Source organism: Pseudorasbora parva, chromosome 11 (assembly GCF_024679245.1).
Source record: "Pseudorasbora parva isolate DD20220531a chromosome 11, ASM2467924v1, whole genome shotgun sequence".
Classification (NCBI taxonomy): domain Eukaryota; kingdom Metazoa; phylum Chordata; class Actinopteri; order Cypriniformes; family Gobionidae; genus Pseudorasbora; species Pseudorasbora parva.
The window spans coordinates 33,823,972-33,851,568 of NC_090182.1; the positions used below are offsets into that span (position 1 = coordinate 33,823,972).

The 27,597-nt window shown below is 35.4% G+C and overlaps 2 protein-coding genes and 1 long non-coding RNA gene across 4 annotated transcripts in view; 1 reads left to right on the forward strand and 2 right to left on the reverse strand.

Moving 5' to 3' along the window:
• si:ch211-255i20.3 (transmembrane emp24 domain-containing protein 11) overlaps positions 1–5,181 on the reverse strand; it is a 74,858-nt gene extending 69,677 nt beyond the window's left edge. Inside the window, exon 1 of the mRNA XM_067457831.1 lies at positions 4,957–5,181. Within this exon, the coding sequence (XP_067313932.1) occupies positions 4,957–5,104 (148 nt within the window). The 5' untranslated portion in view covers positions 5,105–5,181. The remainder of the gene's footprint in view (positions 1–4,956) is intronic.
• A 625-nt stretch (positions 5,182–5,806) lies between these two features.
• On the reverse strand, positions 5,807–18,138 carry spon2b (spondin 2b, extracellular matrix protein). The gene is made up of 6 exons (XM_067457830.1): positions 18,020–18,138; positions 17,235–17,467; positions 16,574–16,797; positions 15,858–16,049; positions 7,112–7,295; positions 5,807–6,218 (listed from the first exon to the last, which is right to left on the reverse strand). The coding sequence occupies exons 2-6, from the start codon at positions 17,458–17,460 to the stop codon at positions 6,040–6,042; spliced, it is 1,005 nt and encodes a 334-aa protein (XP_067313931.1). The 5' UTR covers positions 17,461–17,467; positions 18,020–18,138; the 3' UTR covers positions 5,807–6,039.
• A 5,070-nt stretch (positions 18,139–23,208) lies between these two features.
• LOC137092368 (uncharacterized) lies at positions 23,209–27,080 on the forward strand. 2 transcript variants are annotated; one of them, XR_010908248.1, is made up of 5 exons: positions 23,212–23,440; positions 23,923–23,990; positions 24,161–24,244; positions 24,400–24,476; positions 24,762–27,080. It is a non-coding gene; the product is annotated as an uncharacterized lncRNA (long non-coding RNA). The 2 variants fall into 2 exon arrangements; XR_010908247.1 differs by having other exon boundaries at positions 23,209–23,440; positions 23,923–24,244.
• The last annotated feature ends 517 nt before the right edge of the window (positions 27,081–27,597 follow it).

Consider the following 27,597-nt stretch of genomic DNA (forward strand, 5'->3'; position numbering starts at 1 on the left):
TAAGAAGGCTTTGACATTCAAAACATAAGTGACATTGTATAAGCAATATTAAATTAACAAGTAAACCTAAAAACACAAACCCTGTTTATATTAAAACAGGTCACAAAACTATTGAGTTTTACTGGTATTATCTATAGTGGAGATGAGTGTGATGAGGTTCAGGTGTGAGTAATCAGTATTCGGGAGAGGGAGTGCGCTGTGATTGGCTGGTGTGAGAACCTGGCAGATTTATAACAAATAGAAATTGAATTTGAATCTAAAATCGTGTTCTGTATTGTTAAAGAATTAGTTCACCCCAAAATTAAAATTTCCTGATAATTTCCATCGGTCATTTACTAAATAAAAAAAGCATTTATATACCTTTTACCTCAAATGCATGACTTTGATGTTGTTTTCCCACTGCGTATTAAGCCGGAAAGGTCAGTGCTGACCCAGTGCCGAAAAACTCCATCTCATGTTCTCCTCTAACTTTAAAATGGTCCGACATCGTTGTTTTACCTTTTATTTTTGTAAAGGGTGTTTGATTTAGTCTTTGCACGTTGGTTTCAACACTGGGACGGTACTTCCACATACGTCACACGCGTGACCTTTCCAACGTAATGACGCCACAAAGCCGTACATCATCAAAGTCGAGCATTTGAGGTTAAAAAGTATATACATGTTTATTTATTTTCTACTGAAGAATGAAAGACATGAACATCTTGGATGGCATTGGGGTGAGTAAAAGATCAGGAATTATCGTTTTGGGGTGAGCTAATCCTTTAATGTACATTCTTTCTGCTTTGCTTTTGGAGCCATAATAATTTATGGGTTGTGAAAACACTGAATGAATAGACATCATTGCACTTGGACATTATTAAATGGCTACTCGATAGTACAGTTAAGAATTCCAGCTAGCCGTGTGTTAATGTGGTGTGTATTCTTCTCATTTTAGCTCCTACATCCTTTTGGGCTGAAGGTCAAGACAGAACCAAACCAAAGCTGGCCTGTAACCTGCCGGCCTATACGACAGACTTCACACTGACAGCTGCTGGCATGGATGCCGCATCACGTGTTTTTGAACACTTTTCCACCTAGAATGTATTCGTCCCCCACCAGGAGACTTCATGTCTTCATCTATTGTGAGTGGATATCATTTTAAACATTATTTAAAAAAACACTAATTTCTTCTAATTTTTATTGTGTAGTATATGTAAGATTTTTCCATAAAAATAAAATACAATTTTAGTAATGTTTTTAAGTAATAAAGTAATTAATTGTTAAGTAATGTTGTTATAATCCTGTTAATTTATGTACAGTATAAATTGCAAACGTATGCTTGTTTTGGGCACATGTTTACAGCTTATAGACATTTTAGAGGAGGAAGATGCTGTGTATTTAAAGGTGCTTTAAGTCATTTTTATTTGTACAATGTTATTTTTGTATATAAATCATTATTACAGTGGAACAAATTGCTATTTTTTATTTGTAAATTAGCAACTAAATGTTTTAACCATTGCACAGCACCACTTTATCAAAAATAATTTACAACTTTGTAGTTTATTATTTTATGTCACATGAGAACACATGAAAGTTTATATTTTTGTTCAGATTATGTAATTTCTGTAATAAAGTTTGTATCATAGAATGGTAACTTCTTTCTGTTGTTATTATTTAGATGTTTGTTGTAACTTAATTACTTAAATGTACTTCAAGATCATTTAGTAAAACCGTGGTTACACTGTGGTAATACAACCAATTTATGGTACATGATCCATGTTTTTTAAAACCATGTTTACTGCAAAAACCATGGTTACTGCAGTCATGGTTACAATGGTTTTACTGTAGTATTACTACAATATAACTGTAGTAAAACCATGGTTACTGCAGTCATGGTTACAATGGTTTTACTGTAGTATTACTACAATATAACTGTAGTAAAACCATGGTTACTGCAGTCATGGTTACAATGGTTTTACTGTAGTATTACTACAATATAACTGTAGTAAAACCATGGTTACTGCAGTCATGGTTACAATGGTTTTACTGTAGTATTACTACAATATAACTGTAGTAAAACCATGGTTACTGCAGTCATGGTTACAATGGTTTTACTGTAGTATTACTACAATATAACTGTAGTAAAACCATGGTATTAAAACCATGGTTGTTAAAAATACCAGTTACTACAGTAATTCAAACTACAGTTTTACTATAGTATTACTACAATATAACTGTAGTAAAACCATGTTTTTTAAAAACCATGGTTCGCACCAAAATACCGCGGTTACTACGGTCATAGTTGTATGGGAAGTTAACCTAACTATGACGACTTCCGCTCTGAGAAACCCAGAAATGTGAAAAGGGTCTAATTCTACTTTTTTTTTTCTTTCTTACAGTGTACCAAGTATTCAGACATAGTAGCCTTGGTACACTTTGCTATCTTTGTGTCCGAATATGCCTTCCCTACCATGTAGAAAGCAAAGATAGCAAAACCGTGTGTGTGTGTGTGTGTAAGAACGAGAGAGAGAGAAAGACCCAATTGAATCCAATAAAATCCTGTTGAAATTGTCCTACAGAATATGTATGTATTGTCTTATAAGACAATTCTCACAGAATCCAATAGGAATCAGATAACATTTGGAATCTTATTGGAATCCTTTAGGATTTATCCTACGGGATATTTATGTATTATCTTATAAGACAATTCCCAAAGAATCCTTTAGGAATCAGATAAGAATCTTAAAGGACAAGACATAAATTATCCTATAAGATTATTTCTAACGGAATCCTATAGGAACGGTTCCAAAATATGATAGAAATTTTTAATGGAATCCTGTACAGATTTCCATTAAAAATCCTTAAGGATTTTTTGACAAGGGTGGTCATGTTTTGATAGTGTCTATGTTTCTGGTGAAGTATAGTATATCTTTAAAGGGGGGGTGAAATGCTGTTTCATGCATACTGATCTTTTTACACTGTTAAAGACTTGGAATCCCATACTAAACATAGACAAAGTTTCAAAAGTTAAGGTGGACGTTTGATGGGAGTATTTCTTTGTCAAAAATACTACTTCCGGTTAGTCATAAGTTTCGGCAAGTTTTTTGAGATCATGCGTCCCCATTGACGTTAGTGGGGGCGGAATTTCCTTGTATGGGCCTTACGGACAATTCTACCGGAAGCGCGTGAGAGAGAGCGAGGGAGAGAGCGAAAGCAACAGCCTGCGCGTGAGAGAGAGCGAGGGAGAGAGCGAAAGCAACAGCCTACGCCCATCAAAGCGGGGCTTGTAGGATGCTGGACAGGTGACAATTACACATAGCACATAACAATGTCACCAAAAAAGTGGGTTTTTGGTTGCCAGACCAAGACAGTCCTGCACAGATTCGCCAAAAACCCCGCGTTAAGGCAACAGTGGATGTAATTTGCTTTTCCGGATCAGCAACTGAGTTGCGCGAATGTTTATATCTGTTCGCTGTTTCATAAACAAGGCCCAGCTCGACGCCGAATTTTCCCAATCGCCTAATGCTGAAGGATGGAGCAGTCCCAACGTTAGAAGGGTGAGTGAGACTGCTTTTAGTCACCTTACTGTCTACACAAACCACGCGTAAACACACAAACACACGTGCACAACTGCACTTCCCACATGTACACCTTCAAAGACAAAAATACGACGATATAATTCAAGTATAAATATGTAAATAACACAAGCCGCGCTAAGCATATTATATAGTTAGTGTATAACTTGTAACTTACCACATACAGACGTCCTGCTCTAGTCGTTTTTGCTGCTGCTCCTGTTCAACTGCAGCCTCTGGGTCTGATTCCGGATCATAGATGTATGGCTGTATCCGATTAAAAGCCATATTTTTATTTTGAATAAAGTTTTTTTCCGCTGTTAGGGATGACGCTCGACTCAACACACAGCGCGCTGCTGCACACGTCATTATTTAGCTCCGCTCACACGACACGCCCCCACCCGCTCGGCTTTTTTCGGAAAGACTCGGAACAGCGCATCTTTCTTATATAATTATTAAAAAAATAAAAACTTTTCGGAGATATGCAGGATGCAATGCTACTCTATAGGTACTCAAGATTGACATGACACTGACTGAAACTGAGTGTTTCACCCCCCCTTTAATAAAGAGTCTTTGAGTTTGGAAGTCTTGGTATCTCCTTCCTTGGGACAACAACCCGTAACAGTAGGCATGAAAAGCCTATGTGAACCATTCATGTTCAGAAATGAATGTTGAAATTCAGAAGAACAGTTTCCTGTTCAGAAGAAACATTCATGTGGAGAAACTGTTAATAATAAAGATTGAGTAGATTGGATCAGTTTTGCTCTTGTTTTTGTTTATACTTAAATACTTACTTAATATACTTAAATACCTTCAATACTTGTGGCCCAGCCTGACACATAGTCTACCTCCAGCGGCCCCCATGTAAATTAAGGTTGAGGCCCCTGCCATAAGACCTTAATTCTTTATCTTCAAAACACAAATGTCTGTCAGAGAGCTCTCGGATTTCATAAAAAATATCTAATTTGTGATCTAAAGATGAAAAAGGTCTTGGGTTTGGAATGACATGAGGGTATGTAGTTGAATGGGCCAAAGGTCTGAAGATTTCACAATCATATTCCAATCCCTGCCATCGTAAAACATATTATTTAACTACTTATGATAATAAAGTTGGGGCTTTTTTTAATAAAAAATTAAATAACACTGTGTATACCAATCTAAAGTGTCTCTGACCTGTATTTATTTTATATTAAATACATTCCTGTCAGTTACATGCAGACATTTGCATCCTGAATGTATCTTGATGTTTGCAATATAAACAATATACGATCTAAATACGCACACACAAAAAAGACTATAAAGATGGTCAACAATAAATGTTCTACATTTATTTTTACAAGTTTAATCAAACAGAATATTAAATTGCCCCTTACTGTATATAACCTATTGAATCTTCACTGACCTGTCACAAGTGTGTCCTCTGGAATCTCCTCGATGATACACTTTTCCTCCTGTTCCTCTAAATCAAAATACATTGCCGGAGCCAAAATTACAAAACTGGTTAGCAGCAGGCTAGTCAGCCTAACATTTACTGCAGTAAAACAATTCATTTTAAGGTAGGAGAGCTAGAAGGAACATTAACAGCTAGTCAAGGAAACTAGAAGTTTTATGTGCACAGCAGGTTTAGTGTGTGAAATCTGCAGCTGTTTTTTGTTGACTCATGTTTAAACAAGGTAAAAGGAAAGTAATGATAAGACCAGCTTAAATAGGTTGATATAAATAGTCAATCCATTACCTGCATAGCTTGATTAATATTAAACATTTAATAGATCTAGTACAATTACATTTAATAGTAATTGTTTGACAGTAGTATTTGGACACCCAAGTCCACCATGGTAATGAATACATATGAATACTTGGACAGTTTATAATTACAAACATGAAAATTCAGAGGAAACACATTTTTTTATTTACAGTTTTATTTACAGTTTTGAAATTAATGTACAGATATCCACTTATGCAACATATTGTAACAAGAATATAGTATTTTTACTGATGATTTTTATCTCATCTATTGAGCTTGATGTTTTTTTTCCCCACCAGAGAGCATCAGACTCTATGAACAGTGCATGAGGACAGTGTGTAAAAGTTACAGCAAATTCAGTCTATAAACTCCTGCTATTAGGACAGATATTATTGTTAAATATATATATATATATATATATATATATATATATATATATATATATATATATATATATATATATATATATATATATATATATATATATATATTTGTAGTTGACATCTGCAGTTCCTCTTAACTAACTTAGATTATGTGGCCTTGTCTGTTTCATTTTTCATGTTTAAGCATGTCTGTGGCAAGCAGCGGGGCGAGGGTCCGCGAGAGCAGGCCGGTGACGAGTGGTAATGATTACCAGCTGCGTGACACACCGGTCTCGCGGTCACTCACCCCACTGCTTGCCAAAATGTTCAATATCATAGCCTCACAGAAAGCCAAAAGCCCATCATGTACTCTTTATATTTACACACAGTTATCAGGGATACAGAGCTTCTTTTCCTCTAGAAGTGGACAGGCAGCCCCATTGTTTGCAGGATGCATGTGAATATAGCGGGTTCTGTGTTTTACCCCTTTCTCACCACACTGACCCTTACAAAGACCCCAGGGTGACCAGACAGACACCTCACAGTCCAGAGGGGTATCTGTAGGGGGGAAAGAGATGTTGATTACCGTGAGAACTTGGAAAAAATGGTTGTACTTGTTAAAATAATAGTTTAATATAAAAAATTATAGTTCAATAAAATCAAATAATCATAAAATCACCCTGAAAATTTACTGTCTATGCACCATTCAGTCTAAGCAACTTAAGATTTAAGTCATACAAAAACATATTTTATGGGGTGTAATGAATGACATTGTTTAAATTCATTAATTGGCCTTCAGTTTGCCAAAAGGTAAAATAGGTACAAACTGCCTTCCTCTTGTATTGGACAAAGTATAAAAGAGATTCATGAACCGTATATATAATCATATTTATAGGCATATTATTATTAAAGAAGAGTAAGTAAATAAAAAGTTGCCTGAAGTTTTTTTTTTTTTTTTGTCCCCCTATCTTATTTAAATCTGCTATTTTAATTAACATTGGACCACAAAAGTAAAATATTTAAATGGTGTTGAAATAATTGTTTGACTAGACTAGAGAGATCTCCTGATTCACTGACACTTTCCAATCCTGACCTTGTTAAAAGGTTGATATATATCACAGACTGGGACTTTTGTACAAGTAGGAAAACAGAAGGATGGAAAAAAAGCACACATTTCACTTCCATGACAAACACTTCCTGAGTGCTGAGTGGCAGAAAACGGGTTGGCCTCCATTATCTTGTTAGCAGTTTGTTGTGTTAGTTACCATGGGAATGGATAAACTTTTCTACAGTCTGTGATTCAATAACCACAAGTTCTCTCTACAGATGTGTTGTGTTTCCACGAAAAGAGAATACAAGCATAACAGATTAAAACTCAAGTATATCAACTGCTTCATAGAATTAGAACATACACATCACAGTTCATTTAATAAACAATTTCCAGTGCTTACTTATAAAAGATCTGTTTATTTTATTCCCACTTGGAATCTGATTGGACTGGGTTGGCTGAATGGGTAAGCTGAAGATCTGGTTGTTCTTGATCTTAGTTAGGGAGACTTTGCCTATTGGGGGAAGATGCTTCAGTCTGGGATAGTAGAAAGAGTTTGCAGGGTGGCTTGGAAATGATGAGGTTATCTGTTGAGAAGACACATCTGTAATGAGATCCATAACAACACTTGCATCCCTGCTAAATAAAGGTGGTTAGAGGGTATAGCAGGTGGTCTGGTTTGCTGGTTTTAAAGAGGAGTTGGTCACTGGTAATTTAATAGTGAAATAACATTCCTTTCTTGATCTGGAATATATATTGATCTTGATCTTGATCTGAAATATATATATTTCTTGATATCTATATATATATATATATATATATATATATATATATATATATATATATATATATATATATATATATATATATATATATATATACACACTTTTTTTTCTCCAATCAATCGTGGATGGATGAGAGATAAATTATTGTGTTTGTTTGATAAATACGTTCTCTGAATCATTCCGGTTGCTGCTTTCAAAAACATGAACTGACAGGGGAGCGGAAGCTTATTAAAGGGGTACTTCAGCGCTGGGAAGATGAATCTGTATTTAAACTGGGTCATTAATGTAGTAGAAATGTGAAATTATCTTTGAATTTGGTGCCTTCTAGACTGAGAAAAGACAGAAAATGTATTTTTGTCTCATGGGGATTGAAGACTACGATTCCTAGAATGCTTTGCTGCCCTGTGAGGCCATTCCCAAAGCCACCGATACTGAATCACTGTGACTAAGTTGGAGAAGACACTATAATTAAATACTGAACATGTCTGTTCAATATAATGGTCGAGTTGCCACGTGAGTCTTACAGCACTAACGCTGCAGGAGTGAGATTACATTTACCATCATGAATAAACTGATGAGCTCTCGTGATGAGAGCTGAGGTAATCGTGACCACACTCGCGGCATACATTCACAATGCATGTTCAGTCTGGCACGTTTTCAGTTCATGCCTTTGGAAGCTTAAAAGGGTTATTCAGCGCTGGGAAGATGAATCTGTATTTAAACTGGGTCATCCATATAATAGAAATGTGAAATTATTTTTGTATTTGGTGCCTTCTAGACTGAGAAAAGACAGGAAATGTATTTTTGTCTCATGGGGATGAAAGACTACAATTCCCCGAATGCTGCGCTGCCCTGTGAGGCCATTCCCAAAGCCACCAACTTGATTACTGTGACTGAGTTGTAGAAGACACTACAATTAAAAACTGAACATGTCTGATTAATATAATGAGTGAGTCACCGTGCAAGTATCACAGCACTGAGCACAAACTGCAGGAGTCAGATAAATGAGTTGATGAGGTAATCGCAACTACACTCGCGACATACATTCACAACGCGAGTTCAGTATGGCGTGTTTCAGTTCATGCCATTGCAAGCTTAACTTACATAGAAATTAATTTGAGAAGTTAAAAGACTCACATTGCTCACCATAGCTCCGTTTAAATGAGTGCCTGTAGCTGCGAGCTGAGCTCTGAGTGTGTGATCTCCCATCCCCCACGGGTTCAAAACATGCGGAAATTGCTCCCTCTGCTGGCTGTAGTCTTTAGCCTTTGGCCAAACATTCCTCCGATGATGCAAATATCGTCAATTTGCATCATAGGAGGAAGTTTTCCACAAATAAAATGCATAAATCTATTGTCTCAGGGGGATATGAGGGGGGAAAGCACAATCATTTGAATATACTTCAGGGTTTTCTACTGATACAAAGCCATATGCTAATCGCTGAAGTAACCCTTTAACTTTCATAGAAATTAATTTGAGAAATTAAAATACTTACATTAGTCAGCATAGGACTGTTTAAATGAATGCCTACAGCTGCGAGCTGAGCTTTGAGTGTTATCACCCATCCCTAATTGCTGAAGTAACCCTTTAAATATGCAAATCATATCCAATCCACGGCCATTAGAGCCCTGCACCCAGGGCATCAGCGTCTTGGGCCAATGATGGCTAGGGCCTAGATTTGAGGCCCTAGCCCGGCCCGTGTCCAACGGATTATCAAAATTTTCGGCCCGAGTCCGAATGGAGGCCATGTTTTTTTTTTTTTTTTTTTTCATTACGATATCGTCCATCGGCACAACCCTATTTCCAGCTGGTGTAGAGAACGGAGGGTGGATCCAGTTAACTGCACTGTGGCTTCAGTGCTGGAGTTCCTCCAAGACCGTTTTACCGCCGGTTTGACCCCAACCACGCTAAAGGTGTATGTGGCTGCCAAAGGGGCTTTCCACTCACCTTTAGATGCGGGACCACTGGGTAGACACCACTTGGTTGTACGGTTTCTCCGTGGGGCTCGGAGGTTGAGGCCTGCAGCTCATCCCAGGGTCCCAGCCTGGGATCTGGCAGTGGTTCTTGAAGGGTTGGTTGAGGCCCCCTTCGAGCCACTGGAGTCGGCTGAGGCGAGGAAACCTGACCCTCAAGGTGGCTTTTCTCCTCGCCATCACTTCTCTGAGGAGAGTGGAGGACCTCCATGCCTTGGCGGATACGCCAACCTGCTTGGAGTTTGCCCCAGGTGGGGTGAAATGCCTTTTGAAATGCCAACCCTTTCTTGGGAGGGCCAAAACACGTAACCCGTAAACCCGTAGATGGGGATGAGGTCAGTGTTTCTTCAGGCTTTTCATCCTCCGCCTCACTTGACGGCAGAGGAAGCTAGGCTGCACCTGCTCTGCCCTGTCAAGGCTCTGAGTATTTATGTTGAGAGGTCAGCTCATTGCAGGAGATCGGACAAGCTTTTGGTGTGTTTTGGCCCTCCCAAGAAAGGGTTGCCTGCGGCGAAACAGACGATTAGTAACTGGATCGTCCAGGCAATAGCCACGGCCTATCGGGTGCGCAATCTGCCTTCACCTATGGCCATGTGGGCTCACTCTACGAGGGGCCTGGCCTCCTCGGTGGCCCTCCTTTCGGGGGCTTCACTTATCGAGATTTGCGAAGCAGCGGGGTGGGCTAACCCTCACACCTTTATCAGATTCTATAAGCTGGACCTCCCGGCTATGCCGGGTGTTAGGGTGCTTGAGTCCTGAGTGTGCCTGGGTTTATCAGCTTCACACCAGGGCGTGTTTCGGTGTGGCCTAGTGGTTATTCGTTCCCCAGAGTGTCGTCACTCGAGGACGCAGTGCGAGTTCCCTCGATAAAGGGAACGTCTCGGGTTATGTATATAACCCTTGTTCCCTAAGAGGGAACGAGACACTGCGTCTCCTCGCCACACCTTCACGCAGAGCGCTCGCTTCATCGCAAAGGCTTTCTGTTGTATGGGACGGGGTTGTACTTTGGGTTGTATTCTTCTTATAGCTTCCGCGTATGCCGTCACCTACTACGTCATGACGTAGCACCAATCGGATTGGTGGCAGATTTCATTCATACTTCAGAGATGTCACGCCGAGGGCGTTCCCCAGTGTCGTCACTCGACGACGCAGTGTCTCGTTCCCTCTCAGGGAACAAGGGTTATATACATAACCCGAGACGTTATATTTTGTTTTGTTTCTTTATTGAGTTAATTTAGTAAAATGTTTAGAGCGTTTAGAGCAGTTTTTAATTAAATTTTAAGTGACGACCAAGCAACCAGCAGCCGACAGTGAGTTAACCGCATGTTAAATCAATTTAGCCTCTCAAATCAACTCTTGACTTGTCTTGCCTATAATAAAATACATAGATATAAAACATTTTAAGCATCACAATGTTAGTTAATTTAGCCAGCTATTACCTCTACAGTTAAAGGCATTTTTGAAGAGCTGAGGCAGGCTGATACTGCTCACGGCTCTCACAAACAAAACGAGCTAAACAATCTAAACAAATAAATAAATATCCGCCATCATATCTATCCGACTACAATATAAAGCCCATAACACGCTCTCACACATTTTTTTAATTGTTTGCCAGGAGTAAAATATACTTGTGGTTTAAAGGTGCCCTAGAATGGAAAATTTAATTAACCTTGCCATAGTGAAATAATAAGAGTTCAGTACATGGACATCACATACTGTGAGTCTCAAACACCATTGTCTCCTATTTCTTATGTAAATTTCGTAAATCAAAAACTCAACAGAAAAAAAAAGTGCTTCTCAACATAAATGACGTAAGCGTTGGGGATCATTTATATGTACACCCCCAACATTTGCATCTGTCCAAACAAGCCGAATCTACTGACGGTAAACAAGACACTCGAAGATAGAAAAAACGGCTCTCATGACACAAGGTTGAGTTTTTTTTAATAATCGGATACCACAACAAATCCTTCGTTTGTTCGGCCCATTTCAAGCAAGCTTCACTCAGCGTCTTAAACTGAAGAAAGGGGCAACTATATTCCTGCAAGCAGTAATTTATCCACTTATTGACTAGCTGTTTAAACAATTTCTGATTAAATTGAAAGTTTCTTAGAGAGTTTGCATTGTCTAGATGACGCAAGATGCTAGTACAGTAACAATAGGATACTCCAAGTACCATATAAAACTAAATAGTGTGTCTAATGACAAAGGTTAATATTATTTTGTATTACAAAATACAACCGTAGATACTTTGCTTACAGATCGTTCACACGATCCTTCTAGCAAACGTCACCTTTTCCACCATATAAGTTAAAACGATTGTCAATGGAGATTAATAAAATGCAGCTTACTTGTTTATTGGTGTTTTCAGATCACCCGTGCGCAAGAGAGAGCGTTCGTGCATATGGTTGCCAGATTGGACATGTTTGGGGGATTTAATTACTAATAATTAGATATTAAATATACATGACCCTTCCAAATAAGGCAAAAACAGAGTATTACATCCTAGGGACAATTTATAGGCTTTAAATTGACCTGAAAAACTGTATCTGGACAATATTTGCCCTTAAATAAGCCACATACCCTCTATGTAGATATCAGAGAACAATTTAACATATTGTTTTAAATCATTCTAGGGCACATTTAAACAACCAGATTCATTTACACTTGTCCAGTTTTGTCTAAAATGCTTTAAGACTACCTTCTGAATTGGTTTGTTTAGTGTGCAAAATTATATAGGCTACATCTCGAAAGAATCTCAGAAGGCATTTTGGTCTACTCCTGGTCATTTCACAATCAGATAGATACCTGGTCAGAGAAAACGAATAAAGGAACCAGTTGTAAAAAGGCCATAACTCTAGCAGCTGCTGAAGAAACGCGCGCTGCTGGAGCGTACTCTATAACCCTGTGCGAGCCATGTCTTGACAGTCGCGTAAGCTATTATGGTCTCGTGTTGTTTCCACCAGCACAGAACATCTCATTGTTCGTTTTAATTAATAAAATAAATATAAAACGAAGGAGAAGCCTAAAAAAAGGCCTGAAGCCCGGCCCGCATTTTTGGTATGACGTAAAAATTTGTAGGGCTGCAAATGCAGGGCTTTAACGCCCATCAAAATCGAGCGTTCAGGCGAGAGCCTCAAAACCAGTGTAGAAATAGCTTATTACTTATTCATTATGATGTTTTTAAATGTGAAATCCACACAAACGTCATAAGTTGACCTCAGATAACAGTATTAAAAAAATTAAAAAGGCCAGTTCGTGACACCTTTAACTGTCTACTTTCTGCATCACTTTATCATTTGTTTTAAAGGAAGTGTATGTAAGATTGAGGCCTAACACAATCCGGATGCCGAAAAACTACTGACTTTGTGATTGGTAGATAGGTGGAGGGTGGAGCTTCAGGCCAAAACACAACGTGTCAACATCAACATTAGTTGAGGGGCCTGTACCATGATGGTAGATTAACAAACTCAGGGTTACAGGATTAGTTTTGAGTTGACAAAACCAAACCAATCTATTCAGGTTTTGTTGGTCCCATGATGCTGATCATCAGCTTTCTCTGTCAACTCAGGCTTTGATTCTGAGTTCAGAGGCCTGTTGCATGAAGCTAGCTCTCTAGAGTCTCAGAGTAGGTTTAGAGTTGACAAATCCAGATAAATCCAACCTGGTTTAGATCAAGTTCAACCGTTTCTCAAAGCTTGGTATAAACTTTCTTTGTCAACTCAGGTTTAATCCAGAGTTAGCGATCAACTCTGAAGCGCGTGCACCTGAAAGTGTGACACGTGCGGCAAACAGCCAATCACAGTGTCCGTTTGATTCACTTCTCTTCTGAAGATTGAGAGATAGAGGCAGAAATAAACACTGCTGCTGCGGCGAGAGTTTGAGAAGTAGCTGAAATAATATCTGACCATATCAATGCATGATGTGAATCAAAGAAATATGCCTAATAATTATAGGTTCACAAAGAGCTCAAATGAATACACGTTGTTTAAAAGAAATATGAATGCATGCATTATATTTATATTAGTATTTGGCTTCTTATCAATTAAAATTATATTTATATGAACATATGAATTCAAAGTGATTATAGTTCATATAATATAAATATAATAAATAATTAGGACCAAAGCATGCAAAATTTTATTTCAAAAGCTCTCTCATTTTAAACTTCATTAATTCGAAACAAGACATACAGGGGGTGGGGCTTTATTGCAACTTTACTTGCTGCTGATTGGTCCAATTTGGATTTGCAATCTCAAACCCAGAATAAAATCTGCTCTGAGGCAGGTTAGCTGTGTAGTGTAGTGTTACCATGGTGATAAACACTGATAAAAACCAATCCACCTTCTTGAGCCTGAAAAACCAGAGTTTGCTTAAACTAATCTCGAACTTACCTGGGTAACAACTGAAACCAGCTTTGTGCAACAGGCCACAGGAGTTTAGCTGTGACATCAGTAGTGAACAGCCAATCACACGCTGTGAATCACTGAGATTCACTTCTCGCGAGAGAAGCAGCGAGATTCTTTTCTCTCTTCTGCAGAATATTACATCATTGAAATATATTAAGAATTTAAACAAATTTACACAGCAAGAAGAAAAGAGCTGTCTATCAAAGAGGACAACTAAAATAAAATAAAAATATTATACATCAATGCAAGTAAAAGTTATGAAGTTAGTTTAGTTGATATATAGAGAGAATTGAACAATTAATCTCAGTCAGCTTTTTAATAGATTTTTTTAATAGCTTTGTTTATTGATTTTAAAGCTTATTTGTATGACTTTATATAGGCTATTAATATTAATTTTAACAAAGCGCCTATTAATGATTGATTTACTAAAATGATAAATGTGTAATTGATTAAGGGTATAACAATTACATAGACTATATCTAAATCATTCAAAATTAATATTATTATAAATAAGCAGTGTTAAAAGCCAGACATTTTAGTCTTTAAAAACCATTTGCTATGTCGTGACCTTTAATTTGGAGTAGAAACAGGGGGAGTGACTTTACTGGATCAGAGGTGTGTCACTTTACTCACAGCTGATTGGCCCAATTTCAGGTTGAGATCTCTTATCCAGAACATAACCTGCCCTAGAGCAGGGGCCTGTACCATGATGGTAGTTTAACAAACTCAGGGTTAAAGGATTAGTTTTGAGTTGACAAAACCAAACCATTGTATTAAGGCTTTGTTGGTCCCATGATGCTGATCATCCACTTTCTTTGTCAACTCAGGCTTTGATCCTGAGTTCAGGAGTTTAGCTGTGACATCAGTAGTGAACAGCCAATCACACGCTGTGGAACTGAGACGAACTTCTCGCGAGACAATCAGTGAGATTAATTTCTCTATTCTGCAGAATATTGCATGATTGAAAAATATTGAGAGTTAAAATAAAACAAATACACAGCAAGAAGAAAAGCTGTCTATGAAAGAGGACAACTTTAAGAAAAATAGTATACGTCAATGCAAGTAAAAGTTATGAAGTTAGTTTAGTTGATATAGAGAAAATTGAACATTTAAGCTCAGTAAGCTTCTTTTTTTAACAGGCTAGTTTTATTTATTGATTTTAAAGCTTATCCATATGACTTTATGCAGGTGATGTTATTTATATGACTTATGTATTAATTTTAACAAAGTGCCTATTAATGATTGATTAACTAAAATGATAAATATGTAATTTATTAAAGGTATAATAATTACATAAATTATATCTAAATCATTCAAAATTATTATTTTTTTATAAATAAGCATTGTTAAAAGCCAGACGCTTTAGTCTTTAAAAACCATTTACTATGCAGTGACCTTTAATTTGGAATAGAAACAGGGGGAGTGACTTTATTGCATCAGAGGTGTGTCACTTTACTCACAGCTGATTGGTCCAATTTCAGATTGAGATTTCTAATCCAGAACATAACCTGCCCCAGAGCAGGTTAGCTCTGGAGCGTAAGTTACTATGGTGATGAACACAGCTAAAAGCCAAACCACTTTAATGGTACCTAAAACCCAGGATTGGCACAAACTAAGCTTAAACAAATCTGGCTAGCCTGCTAAACCAGCTTCATGGTACAGGACCCAGGTTAGCCGTGGACTGTAAGTTACTATGGCAATGAACACAGCTAAAAGCCAAACCACTTTAATGGTACCTAAAACCCAGGATTGGCACAATCTAAGCTTAAACATATCTGGCTAGCCAGCTAAACTGGCTTCATGGTATAGTTGGTATAGTGGCTTCATTATATATATATATATATATATATATATATATATATATATATATATATATATATATATATATATATATATATATATATATATATATATATATATATATATATATATATATATAAAGTATTACATATTTCCTAGGGCAATCTCCTTTTAGACATTACCTGAGTGACCTTGTCTTGAGGAATGGTCTCAAAGTTTGGTGAGGAGAAGGTGAAACCACTGTCTGTGCCGGCATCGTACGGGTAAAGATCTAGGCTTATGTTGCCTTTCCAGTGATCACCCTCACACAAATTCAGACTGTCTATTCCAACAAACCAGTCAGGACTTGGCACAATACGGACAATGAAGGACAGCTGCAAAACGAGAAGACCATTAGTGTTCAGTTGCTCTGCGGTTTTAATTAGCCTGTATGAGCTGCCACTGGCTTGTTTTCATTTGGAAAGTTTTGTTTACAATTCTCTCTATAATATTTTATTTGGAATACCTGGGAGGCCAATGAAGTATGTGCATGTAGAGAGCTAGTTCAAAAAGAATGCTTTGGACACAGTATGAAAGTGTCCACATTTTCTGACTGAAAACATATGTTTTTTTTTTGTTTTTTTTTAAACCCCGTAGCAAACGTTTAAACCACCCTAAGTGGTTTAACATGGCCTAGTCTCCTGGCCTAGTTAAACCAGTGTTTAGCTGGTTTATCTGATTGATACAGTGGTGTTCCAGCAGGACCAGTAATACAGCATGGTCAGGCTGGGGGGCCAGATTAGGCTGGTGAATGTCAAATGGTGTGGATTTGCATAAAAGCACATAATATAGGTCATGATTTGGTTCAGAAAAGGGGCTCACACTTGCTTTAACCTATTTTAATGCACAGTGTACTTACTAAAGAGTGTCTTGCATAGACCTCAAATTCTGTGGTTGCCTGGCCGGTTCCTCCAAGCACACCTGGTGCTGAGAAGAGGCCATATACACTCTGGATCCGTTCCCCAGCTGCCTCCACTTCCTTTATCAGGGTCCAAGCCTCTCCTCTCTCAGAGAACTCTCTCACCCCATTACTGGCGTACTCGTTCCTTTGCCAGATGTGATAGTCTGTGCTGTGAGTTACTCCTAAAATGAAAATTATTTTGATACCGTCTTTCAGTCTTTCACAGATAGGAACAGTGTGTACATTTTAAAGTGCTTTGCAGGGGATTGGAAAGGAAAATACTTTTTAAAGGAACATTTTTAGCGGTAATTTGTTTGGGGTCAACCCAGATTGTTTTAGAATCCCTATCGCATAGTTAACCAAATTATATCTATTTTAAAAATCCCGGTATTGAAAAACATTATGTAAACTTAATTTTTAAGAATGAATATCATCTTTATTTTGACTTTTTGATTAAAGTCATAATTGCTTGGTAAAACCCTATTTGGGTGAACATGTGGACCATTGCACTCATTACAACCCAAAAAGTGTGACAGCAAATGTAGAAATGTTGCAAGCAATAATGGTTACTACTACCCTCTAATGTTATAAAGAGTCAGATGAGAGTCAGAACACTCACCAATGATGGGGGACCACTGAGCAGGCGGCCTGTACAGAGGGTAGTGTTTGGGGAAGGCAGTCTGAGTCCACTGGCCAGTAAACATCATTCTGTACTTGGCCGTGGATGGTGCCGTGCATACGCTGTCCACGTCGACCGACATTGCAGGTATTCCTTTCAGCAGGGCCAGAGTCACAGTAAGCCACTGCAGCCAGCAGTTCCCTTTCAGAGATGTCATCTTTTCCATGCTGGTTCTGTGAAGGAACAATACAAAAGATGTGGATACATACCACACCCGGGTTTGGACACTTTGAATAAATCTTTTTTATGCTAAATTAAGTGAAAAACATGGTAATTAAGCAATTTATATAAGCTGCCTTTGTGAGTGATTTGATATTACTGTGTCTACACTGACTAATAAGGAAGGAATCTAGGTCAGAATAACTGAATTCACTCTGTATTTCCAGGCACATGGCATTTTCAGCAAAAGATTAGCAGTGAAACGACATTGTTGAAATTGGTTAAGTTATACTGAATATAATATTGTATAAATACTTTTTTTAAATCACCTTATTAGAATAAATTATAATTTATTTGTTACAATTTATATTATTATTATTACATAAATGATCCAATTCCATGCACCATTTAGACATTAATATAATCCATTTAGTATGTATATAGTAATGTGTATTTGTCATGTAAAAATAATATGCTCTGAAAAAGATTTTAAATTATCGTAATTAAGCAGAAGCAATTCAACTTCATGCAGAATGAATAAAACATAAATTAAAGAAAGCACTTACAGGGTTTAAAGAGACAGGTGAGGTTCTCTGCAGAAAAGTTGAATGGAGGTCACCTGAGCCCAAGCATTCAAAAGAAGACTGCAAGATGACTGTGTCTTCCAGCTATTTATGCATTTCCAGCCGTCCCCACAGTCTAACAATATTAATAACCTCCTGACCCCTCCCAGGCGTAGCGTAGCGCTCTCCACACTCTACATTACATCTCCATGTGGGATTTCCCCTTTGGTCTCGGCAAACAAGTCACTGTTTGAATCAAGAGTCACATTTTTTTTCCTATTCGAAGCAGAAATGCAGAGAGTAAGCAGCATTATGAAGCTCCTGGAGGTTTCACAGTGAGCTGATGTGTAATATTTGATTGTAGAAAAAGACTTGGCTGGTGGGTCAGCTGCTTGAAGGCAAGCCGAAAGCTAAATGATCCTGCCTGCAGCCAGTAATTGCTTCCACATGCTCACGTTTTGCCCCTCACCCTTCTCAAATTCTCTCCAGTTTCTTGACACTTAATTTGCTGAGAGTTGTTTGGATGCTGTTTTCTGCAAACCATCTGGGAGCTTGCTTTAAGCATTTTAATATTCCTCTGTTGTAAATTGGGCCTTGGCCCAAAAGCATTGCGACGTCTAATGTGTTTGAAATGTGATTTATGTCTGTCTCAATCTAGAGTCAGTTTCTGTCAACTATCCCTCATTGTTAATTTATGTTGTCTCACATGTCGCTCCATTTGGTCGCAATGGACTATCTGAAATATTAATAGAAACTACAGAAAGAGTCAGAACGTGTGTTATAATGAGCTTGGATTGATTACACAAATGGATTCATTTAACAATACCTTTAAGAAAGTAGCTTTCAGAGCTGTAAAAGTACAATTTTCAAACAGATTAAAGTGCAAAAGAATTAGGCTATAAAGAACAACAGGTAGGCTAACAAATTACAATAAGGTCTCATTTAATGCATTAACTAAGATTGAGCAATAGCTACATTTGGTACAGAAAGTAATAATGTTTTTGGTAATGTTAGTTAAGAAATACTGATGATTGTTAGTTTTATCTTAGGTCCATTAAAAAAAGTTATTTTGATTTTAATGTTATTAAACAGTAACTAAGAAATTAACATTACTAACAATGATTAATTCTTTATAAGTATTTTTCATTGTCAGTTTGGTAGTAATGAATTAACATGTTAACTAATGAAGTCGTATGTCTCAAAGTTTTACTGAATAATAACAAATAATTAGAACAGTTCTAATTGGGCACGTTATAGTCCAGATTAAAACATAAAAATGTGTAAGTTTGAAAATAAATAGCCTATTAAGTCTTTAAGTGTTAAGTATTTGGTGCTGTGATGAACAACATTGAGATTACAAAAAACGAATGGCTGTTTTAAAAACTATGCAGTTTCTTTTGTTTGCTGGGGTTCCAGGGTAATCGCTGCATTCTGTAGTTCATCAGCCCCCTCTGCTGTCATTGAACGGCACTTCATGTGCTTCTCATTTACACCTGAGCGCGTGCGTGTCCCTTTGATGCAGAAAACAGCAGTGTTGAGCATTTATACGGTTGATGGGTAAAGTATTCTTGAGTGCATTATAAAAAAATGATTAATTGTTAATCAATTATTATTTACGATATTTTAAAGTGCCCACGATAACAATATAGTGCATATTCATTATCGTGATAAATCGCATAATCGAAAATCGCCACATGTCTATCAATCAATCAATCAACTTTATTTATATAGCGCTTTTACAATCACGATTGTGTCAAAGCAGCTTCACAGTGTCAAACAGGATAATATTGCGACAAAATTAGATTTGGCTGTACAGTCGTACTGGAGAAAACAGTAATGTTATCAGCTTAGTTTAATTTATCATATAGCAACAATGTTGGCAGATCAGTATTTTTACGTTTATAGAATTAAATAAGACCTAATTCATACATTTTATTTGTATAATAAGTTGAATAACTTTAATCATATTTTTAGTGTCCCCAACTGAGCAAGCCAAGCCAAAGGCGACAGTGGCAAGGAACCAAAACTCCATCAGGGCATGATGGAGAAAAATAAACCTTGGGAGAAACCAGACTTAGTCGGGGTACCAGTTCTCCTCTGGCCTATTAACACACCATGTAAGATTATTATTCTGGCAACCTTACAGGTCAGAAATCATATTAGATTGGAATATTCAAAATTTCAGGGTATAACGGAAGAGACAGATTTATTAGGAAATAAATGATGGGATGGTGCGTCTAAGGTCATCATTTGCAAAAACCTAAGATTTTGATCTCACTCAGTTCTAATATCTTCACCAAGTGCAGATGTGAGACAGGACAATGAAATTGATCAGCATAAATACATTCTAATTCATAACTTAAGGGGTTTTATTTTGACATGAACAAAAATAAAATTTACCAGCTGAAATGCTTTGTGACCCATATTTAATGGCATTAATCCAGTTATTATGTTATTGTTGCAAAGGTATAATTGGTATTAGTATGAATATTAACTTTTTTAAACTGTTTATAAAGTTTGTTAAGACAAAATGTGTACACAATTTATTTATATAGAACTTATCACATGTTAAACCACTTATCACAAAAACAACATTGTTTTAAAACAGCTTTACAGAAAATCATGATGTTAATGTTTATAATATCTTAATATTTTCATGCCATATCGCATTAATAATAATTCGTTAAATTAATATAGCGCTTTTCTGGGCACTCAAAGTGCTTTTACATAGAAGGGGGAATCTCCTCCATTAAGCATTAAGCAGGTTAGAGCTGTGCGATAATGCAGTTTACATTTTTTGCAATGATACAAGCAATAAAGTATTTGCTATAGTATATTTCACCCTATGTGTATGTAGCTGAAGTTAGACATACTTGTATAGCCAACTTATATATAAATAGCTTTGTGACTGAGAATTGCTATATACCGGTAGAATATTTCTTTATGTGAATATACTGAATGTATGCAGTGAAGTAGGATGTACCATATATGCATCTTTGAATATACCACTTGCTGATATTTAAATTTACACTATATTGCAAAAAGTGTTGGGACCATAGATATCCATAATAAAGGCTAGATGTTCTACGGCGGAGTCACCATCGTCATCACCGGCGGCCATCTTGTCACAGTCAAGCTTTCTGTCGGGCTCTGTGGAACCTGATGTAAGATGAGTGATCTGTACGAACATAAATACTCTTATCTCGCTGAAATCTTGACGGATTTACAAATGGTTTGGTTTCTTACAAACGTTATTAACATGGCTACAAATCCGGATGCTTTAACACGTTGGAATTGCAGTTTTTCGTTCCGGTAAACGACTTAACCGTGCAGCTTGTGCATCACGGCTAACTTACGTGCACTTTATCAACCCTTGTGAAAAAGAAGTGTGCTTAATTGTATTGAAAGTGTATTTTTTGTGCACTTAATATATTTAAAGTATATTTTTTAAAAACTGCACTTGTAGATAATATGATATAATTAAAATTAAGTGCCACTTAAGTGTACTTAAAGAGAATACACTTTAATGACAATATTTCTAAACACACTTAAGTACACTTTTTTAAAATTCACTTTGTAATAATATCTAATTAATTTGTATTTTTAAAAAGTACACTTTCATGACAATATTTATAAACACACTTTAGTGCACTTTTATTAAGTGTACTTTGTAATAATATATAATTAATTTGTACTTTAAAAAAGTACACTTTCATGACGATATTTATAAACACACTTTAGTGCACTTTTATTAAGTGTACTTTGTAATAATATATAATTAATTTGTACTTTAAAAAAGTACACTTTCATGACGATATTTATAAACACACTTTAGTGCACTTTTAATAAGTGCACTTTATAATAATATCTAATAAATTTGTACTTTAACAAAGTACACTTTCATGACAATATTTATAAACACACTTTAGTGCACTTTTAATAAGTGTACTTTGTAATAAAATCTAATTAATTTGTACTTTAAAAAAGTACACTTTCATGACAATATTTATAAACACACTTTAGTGCACTTTTAATAAGTGCGCTTTGTAATAATATATAATTAATTTTCACTTAAAGAAAGTACACTTGCATGACAATATTTATAAACACACTTTAGTACACTTATAATAAGTGCGCTTTGTAATAATATATAATTAATTTGTACTTTAAAAAAGTACACTTTCATGACAATATTTATAAACACACTTTAGTGCACTTTTAATAAGTGTACTTTGTAATAATATCTAATTAATTTGTACTTTAAAAAAAGTACACTTTCATGACAATATTTATAAACACACTTTAGTGCACTTTTAATAAGTGCGCTTTGTAATAATATATAATTAATTTGTACTTTAAAAAAAGTACACTTTCATGACAATATTTATAAACACACTTTAGTGCACTTTTAATAAGTGCGCTTTGTAATAATATATAATTAATTTGTACTTTAAAAAAGTACACTTTCATGACAATATTTATAAACACACTTTAGTGCACTTTTAATAAGTGCGCTTTGTAATAATATATAATTAATTTTCACTTAAAGAAAGTACACTTGTATGACAATATTTATAAACACACTTAAGTGCACTTTTTAAAAATGCACCTTGTAATGTCTACACCTAAATTTACTTAAACCATTTTAATTATGAGTTTGTTTCATAAAGTGCACTTATTTTACTAATGACAAAGCACATGGAAAATAAATGATTTTTTTTTAAAAATTAGTTGTCCAAATTTACATTGGTTAATGTATTTTTCTTCAAAATTTCACTCGCTTACACTCCAGTACAACATACTGTTGAAATGTTATAACTAGCTCCTATGAACTCAACTACAAGTGTCAGTTTTCTACATAATTTGACATTGTCAATCTTTATGAGAGGAGTTGCCTAATGTACTGTAGGCTACTTTACATCTGTGTAGAATAACCTACTTTCAATATTATGTTGTTGTATGGCGATTAAACACACATTTAATTGCATTAATTCCAAGAAAAAGTTGAACAAATCTAAACCAAATTAATTTGCATTAAAATTCAGTTAAAATGGGCTACATTTAATTTTAATCAGACTCTAAACATGAATTGACTTTTAGTTAGGTGAATGAGTCAAGTTCTCTGAAATACAGTCCAACTACACAGTGTGTTAGAACAACCTGAACAGAAATGGATAATTAATAAGTGATTTATAATCAACATTTAATGCACGAAATATCTTATTTTATATTTATACTTAATATTTCAATGCGCATGCGCCAAAAATACTACGTCATGATTTTGAAAAATGCGCGGTCCGCCTCCGCCATGATTGCGTCATCTCGATGCGTGAGGAAAATGAAGCTGAAGAGAACAGACAACAGAGGAGCGAACCGTTTGGATCATTACAGATGAGACATTATATGCTACAAATAATGAGTCAAGTAAGTATATCTTGATATAAGCTCTCTTGATTTTACATTTTCACCGTAACATGGTAGCTCTCTATTACGGTGCAGTTATTTAGTTTAATCGCAGATAGGATAGACGCAATATGGACTCGGGAGGTGAATTAACATTAATCATGTTTCCTATGTATCTAAGATTGTTTTATTCATATTCATGTATCTAAGATTGCATTATAATAATTTCTTAAATCGGAATGTGATCGCCGGTGTGGGCATGTTCAATGAATTTGCCTGCTGTAAATACAATATTTTAATCGATCTCCTACTTTTTAAATGGACAGAAGACATTTAACGTTATATACATTTATTCCATATATTAACTTAACGTATAACAACAACAACCAGTAATGAAATAATGATTTTAATATGTTCTTTTCTTTTTGCATTTGGAGAGTAAGATGTTAAAGTACTATTTGTGTTTTTAATATTTTGTGCTTATTTTTATTTTTATTTTGTAGGATCAATACAGATGTGTTATTGGAGATCCAGTGCAAGCTGTGTGGAATCACAGAGCCATCTTGATGAGGTCAAGTTAATGTTAATTATGAATTTATGCCCAGCCATGACACTGATCACACAAGCTAAAACATAACTATCAAGTCTTTAGCTTTTAAATGCTTTGCATCTTGTCCATTTGTAAGTAATACATTCCCACTTGTACATTTACAGATCCCCTAATCATTATATATTTTACAGGCCACACACCCAAAGGAATGGAGCCGCAGCATTGCTGTGCCAGGCGTGGTAAATACAGGAACATCCTTCATGGAGATGGGCGAGGTAAGCTGAAACTTGCAAGGCAAGATGAGGAAAAATGCAAGAATACTTTTCTCAATTTACATTGGTCTTGGGTTATTTATCTATATTTAAGTTATGTTTAATTCCCTGTAAAGTAGGAATAAAAACCATTATTAAAATGTTCTCTATTTTTAAAGTCCAGTGTCAGTGAAGATGATGTGCTCAGTGGGATACGTGAAGGAACCTCTCCAATCATTCTACCCTGACGACTGAGGTAATTCATCACATAGGGGATGCAGTTGTGGTCAAAAGCTTACACACACCATGCAGAATAAACTGCTTCATCAGGGCAGTACTAGATTAAAAAGAGACAACATGCTCATTTTTATGATCCCTCTTATGGCTATTTCTTTTTTTTCTTCTTTTTTTCATACAGATACTGCTGTGTGAATATAAACTGTACATCTATCGTTTTAATTTAATTGAGCCAATTATAATAATGGATAGATCTGTTTTATAAACAAGTTTTTTCTTTGCGTTTTCTTTTTCTTTCCTCAAGGTATATCTTTTTTTGCTTTCCTGCCTCTTTGGAACATGTCCATTCACATCTACTGTGGAGAGATGGTGCGCCAGTTTCCTATTGATGGAGAGCTTCTGGGACATTGACATAAACAGCACTTTCCAAACAACTTGAAAAGAGTTGGTGACAAACAATTTTGTGTGCCTTTGGAGTTCTTCAGTTTTTTTTTTCATTCACTAATGCTGGAATAAGATTTTAGAATAAACCTTTTGGTCCTAATTTTGGTGCTAGTAAAGGTTTAAGAGCTTATAAGTTCAGTAACACTTTACAATAAGATCTAATTTGTTAACGTTATTTAATGTATTGACCAACATGATCTAACAGTGATTTCTTTTTATTTATTTTTTTTATTTAATTTTTTACAGTGTTTATTAATAGTTGTTGACCTTGCTTAATAAATAATAGTTCAAAGCCAGTTAATTAAATTTATAGTCATTGTTCATGCAAGTTAACAATGCATTAAATAATTAACATTTAAGATTGCATTAATAATAGAGGTGTAACAGTAGACAAAGCTGACAGTTCGGGGAGGAACACTAAATATAAAAATGCTTCTTTTTTTTATTGGTTTACTGAACAAATTGTAATTGTCCTAATCTAAAGGTTTCTTAAAGAATTAAAAATATAATATAAAAAATATCTCTACTAATTATTATTATTATTATTACCTTTATTTAACCAGGAGAAAAACTCACTGAGATTAAAATGTCCTGTCCTGGCCAAGATAGCCAGCTGTGTTTGCATGTACAGTTATACATAAAAAGTCACATAAAAAACATAAAACATACAACCAGTCAAAAACAATTACACACCATTAATTTACTCTCAAAATGATGTAGTAAAATTTTAAAATGACTAAATGTCACCAGATCTTTTAGCTTCTACTCAGTCTGGAGCAAATTCCAATCTGAGGCTGCGACATATTTGAAGGATGTTTTACCAAGCTTAACTCTAACAAAGGGCACACAAAGATTATAATTTGATTCAGAATGTAATATATAATTGCCTTGTTGTTTCTGATTAATCAAATGACAAAGAATGCTGTATAGTGTAGACTATATAAGGAGGCCTTACTTGCACTTGCATTGTATGCAAACGTGTAAACTTCTCATAAGACCGTTTTTGCATTAACTTATAAATCTAATTATAGGTTAGATTTTTTTCAGGTTTTCAGGTAAAGTAGAATATGATGAATATATAGGCTAATATAATGCATACATTTAGTGAAAGAGTTCATCTCTCGTGTTTTATCGACGTCTTTCTGCTGTTGAAACACTGAACGATTACACAATGTGATACATTTTAGTAAGTTGTAATGTATCCTTAACATACCTTCTGATGTTAATTCATGTTTATTCTTTGACTATGACAAGGTGATCACATTCACTCGTGCCGCGTTGCTGCTTGAACTGATGTCTTTACAGTGATCTGTCATGTCACATTAAAGAGCATCAATATGGCATCACTTGAATTTAATGATAAAATTGACAGAATACATATGTTCTTATGAAAACTTGTATTGAAGTGTGTTCCACTCATTAAACAAGCCGTCTGTTAACTGTTAAAGATTGCATTCGTACCGCTCGGTACACACGTGCACTGTACCGGAAGTCCTTTACCGAACCGGTTCGGTATGAATACATGTGCCGTTACACCCCTAATTAGTAAATGTTAAAATTAACATTAACTAAGATAAATAAATGTTTATATTATTATTCATTCTAGGTTCATGTTAAATTAAGTAGTTAACTAATTACACGTTACCCAAAGTTTTGAATCTTAGTGTTGTACATGAAACGATTCTTTTCTTTCCATTTGTTTGTATTTATTCATCTGTTGTGTGAGGTACTTTTCTGTGATGGGTAGATTTAGGTACCTTTGAATGAGGGAGATATATAATAATGCATATAATTGCATATAATCCTCATCGTCCTCCAGACTCTTTCTAAATGAATTTGTGTTTGTGTAAATCGTTTTTTGGGTTTTTCTTGGGCATCAAAAAAAAGTTTTTTTTGTATATTTGTTTTACAGATTGTTTTGTCAATAAATGTAGAGGATTTAAATTTGGATGTGTTTATTATACGAAATTGCAGCTGTATTATTTGAAAAATGTAATTATGAATGTATTTCATTATATTAGAGTGTACATGTAAATTACGTTAAGGTATATTTTAGTTCATATTAATTGCTTGTTTTTAAGACAGTAGAATGGATGTCAGTACATTGAGCAGTGCACTTTAATTACAATTTTAATACACTAGAAGTGATTATGAAAGTACATATAAAGTTGTATTTAAGTACCACTTAAGTTGTTCCAAAAAATCACTCTTAATTGCAACTTATTATATTTTATTTCAACTTAATATGTGATAAATTTGAAATCAATTACATATAATGTGTGTTAAGTACACCGAAAACATTGCATTTAATTCACACTTAAGTGTATATTTAGCTGACATTAAAGTATGTTTTAGTTCACATTAATTGCTTGTCAGTACATTGAGCAGTGCACTTTAATTACAATTTTAATACACTAGAAGCGATTATGAAAGTACATATAAAGTTGTATTTAAGTACCACTTAAGTTGTTCCAAAAAATCACTCTTAATTGCAACTTATTGTATTTTATTTCAACTTAATATGTGATAAATTTGAAATCAATTACATATAATGTGTGTTAAGTACACCGAAAACATTGCATTTAATTCACACTTAAGTGTATATTTAGCTGACATTAAAGTATGCTTTAGTTCACATTAATTGCTTGTCAGTACATTGAGCAGTGCACTTTAATTACAATTTTAATACACTAGAA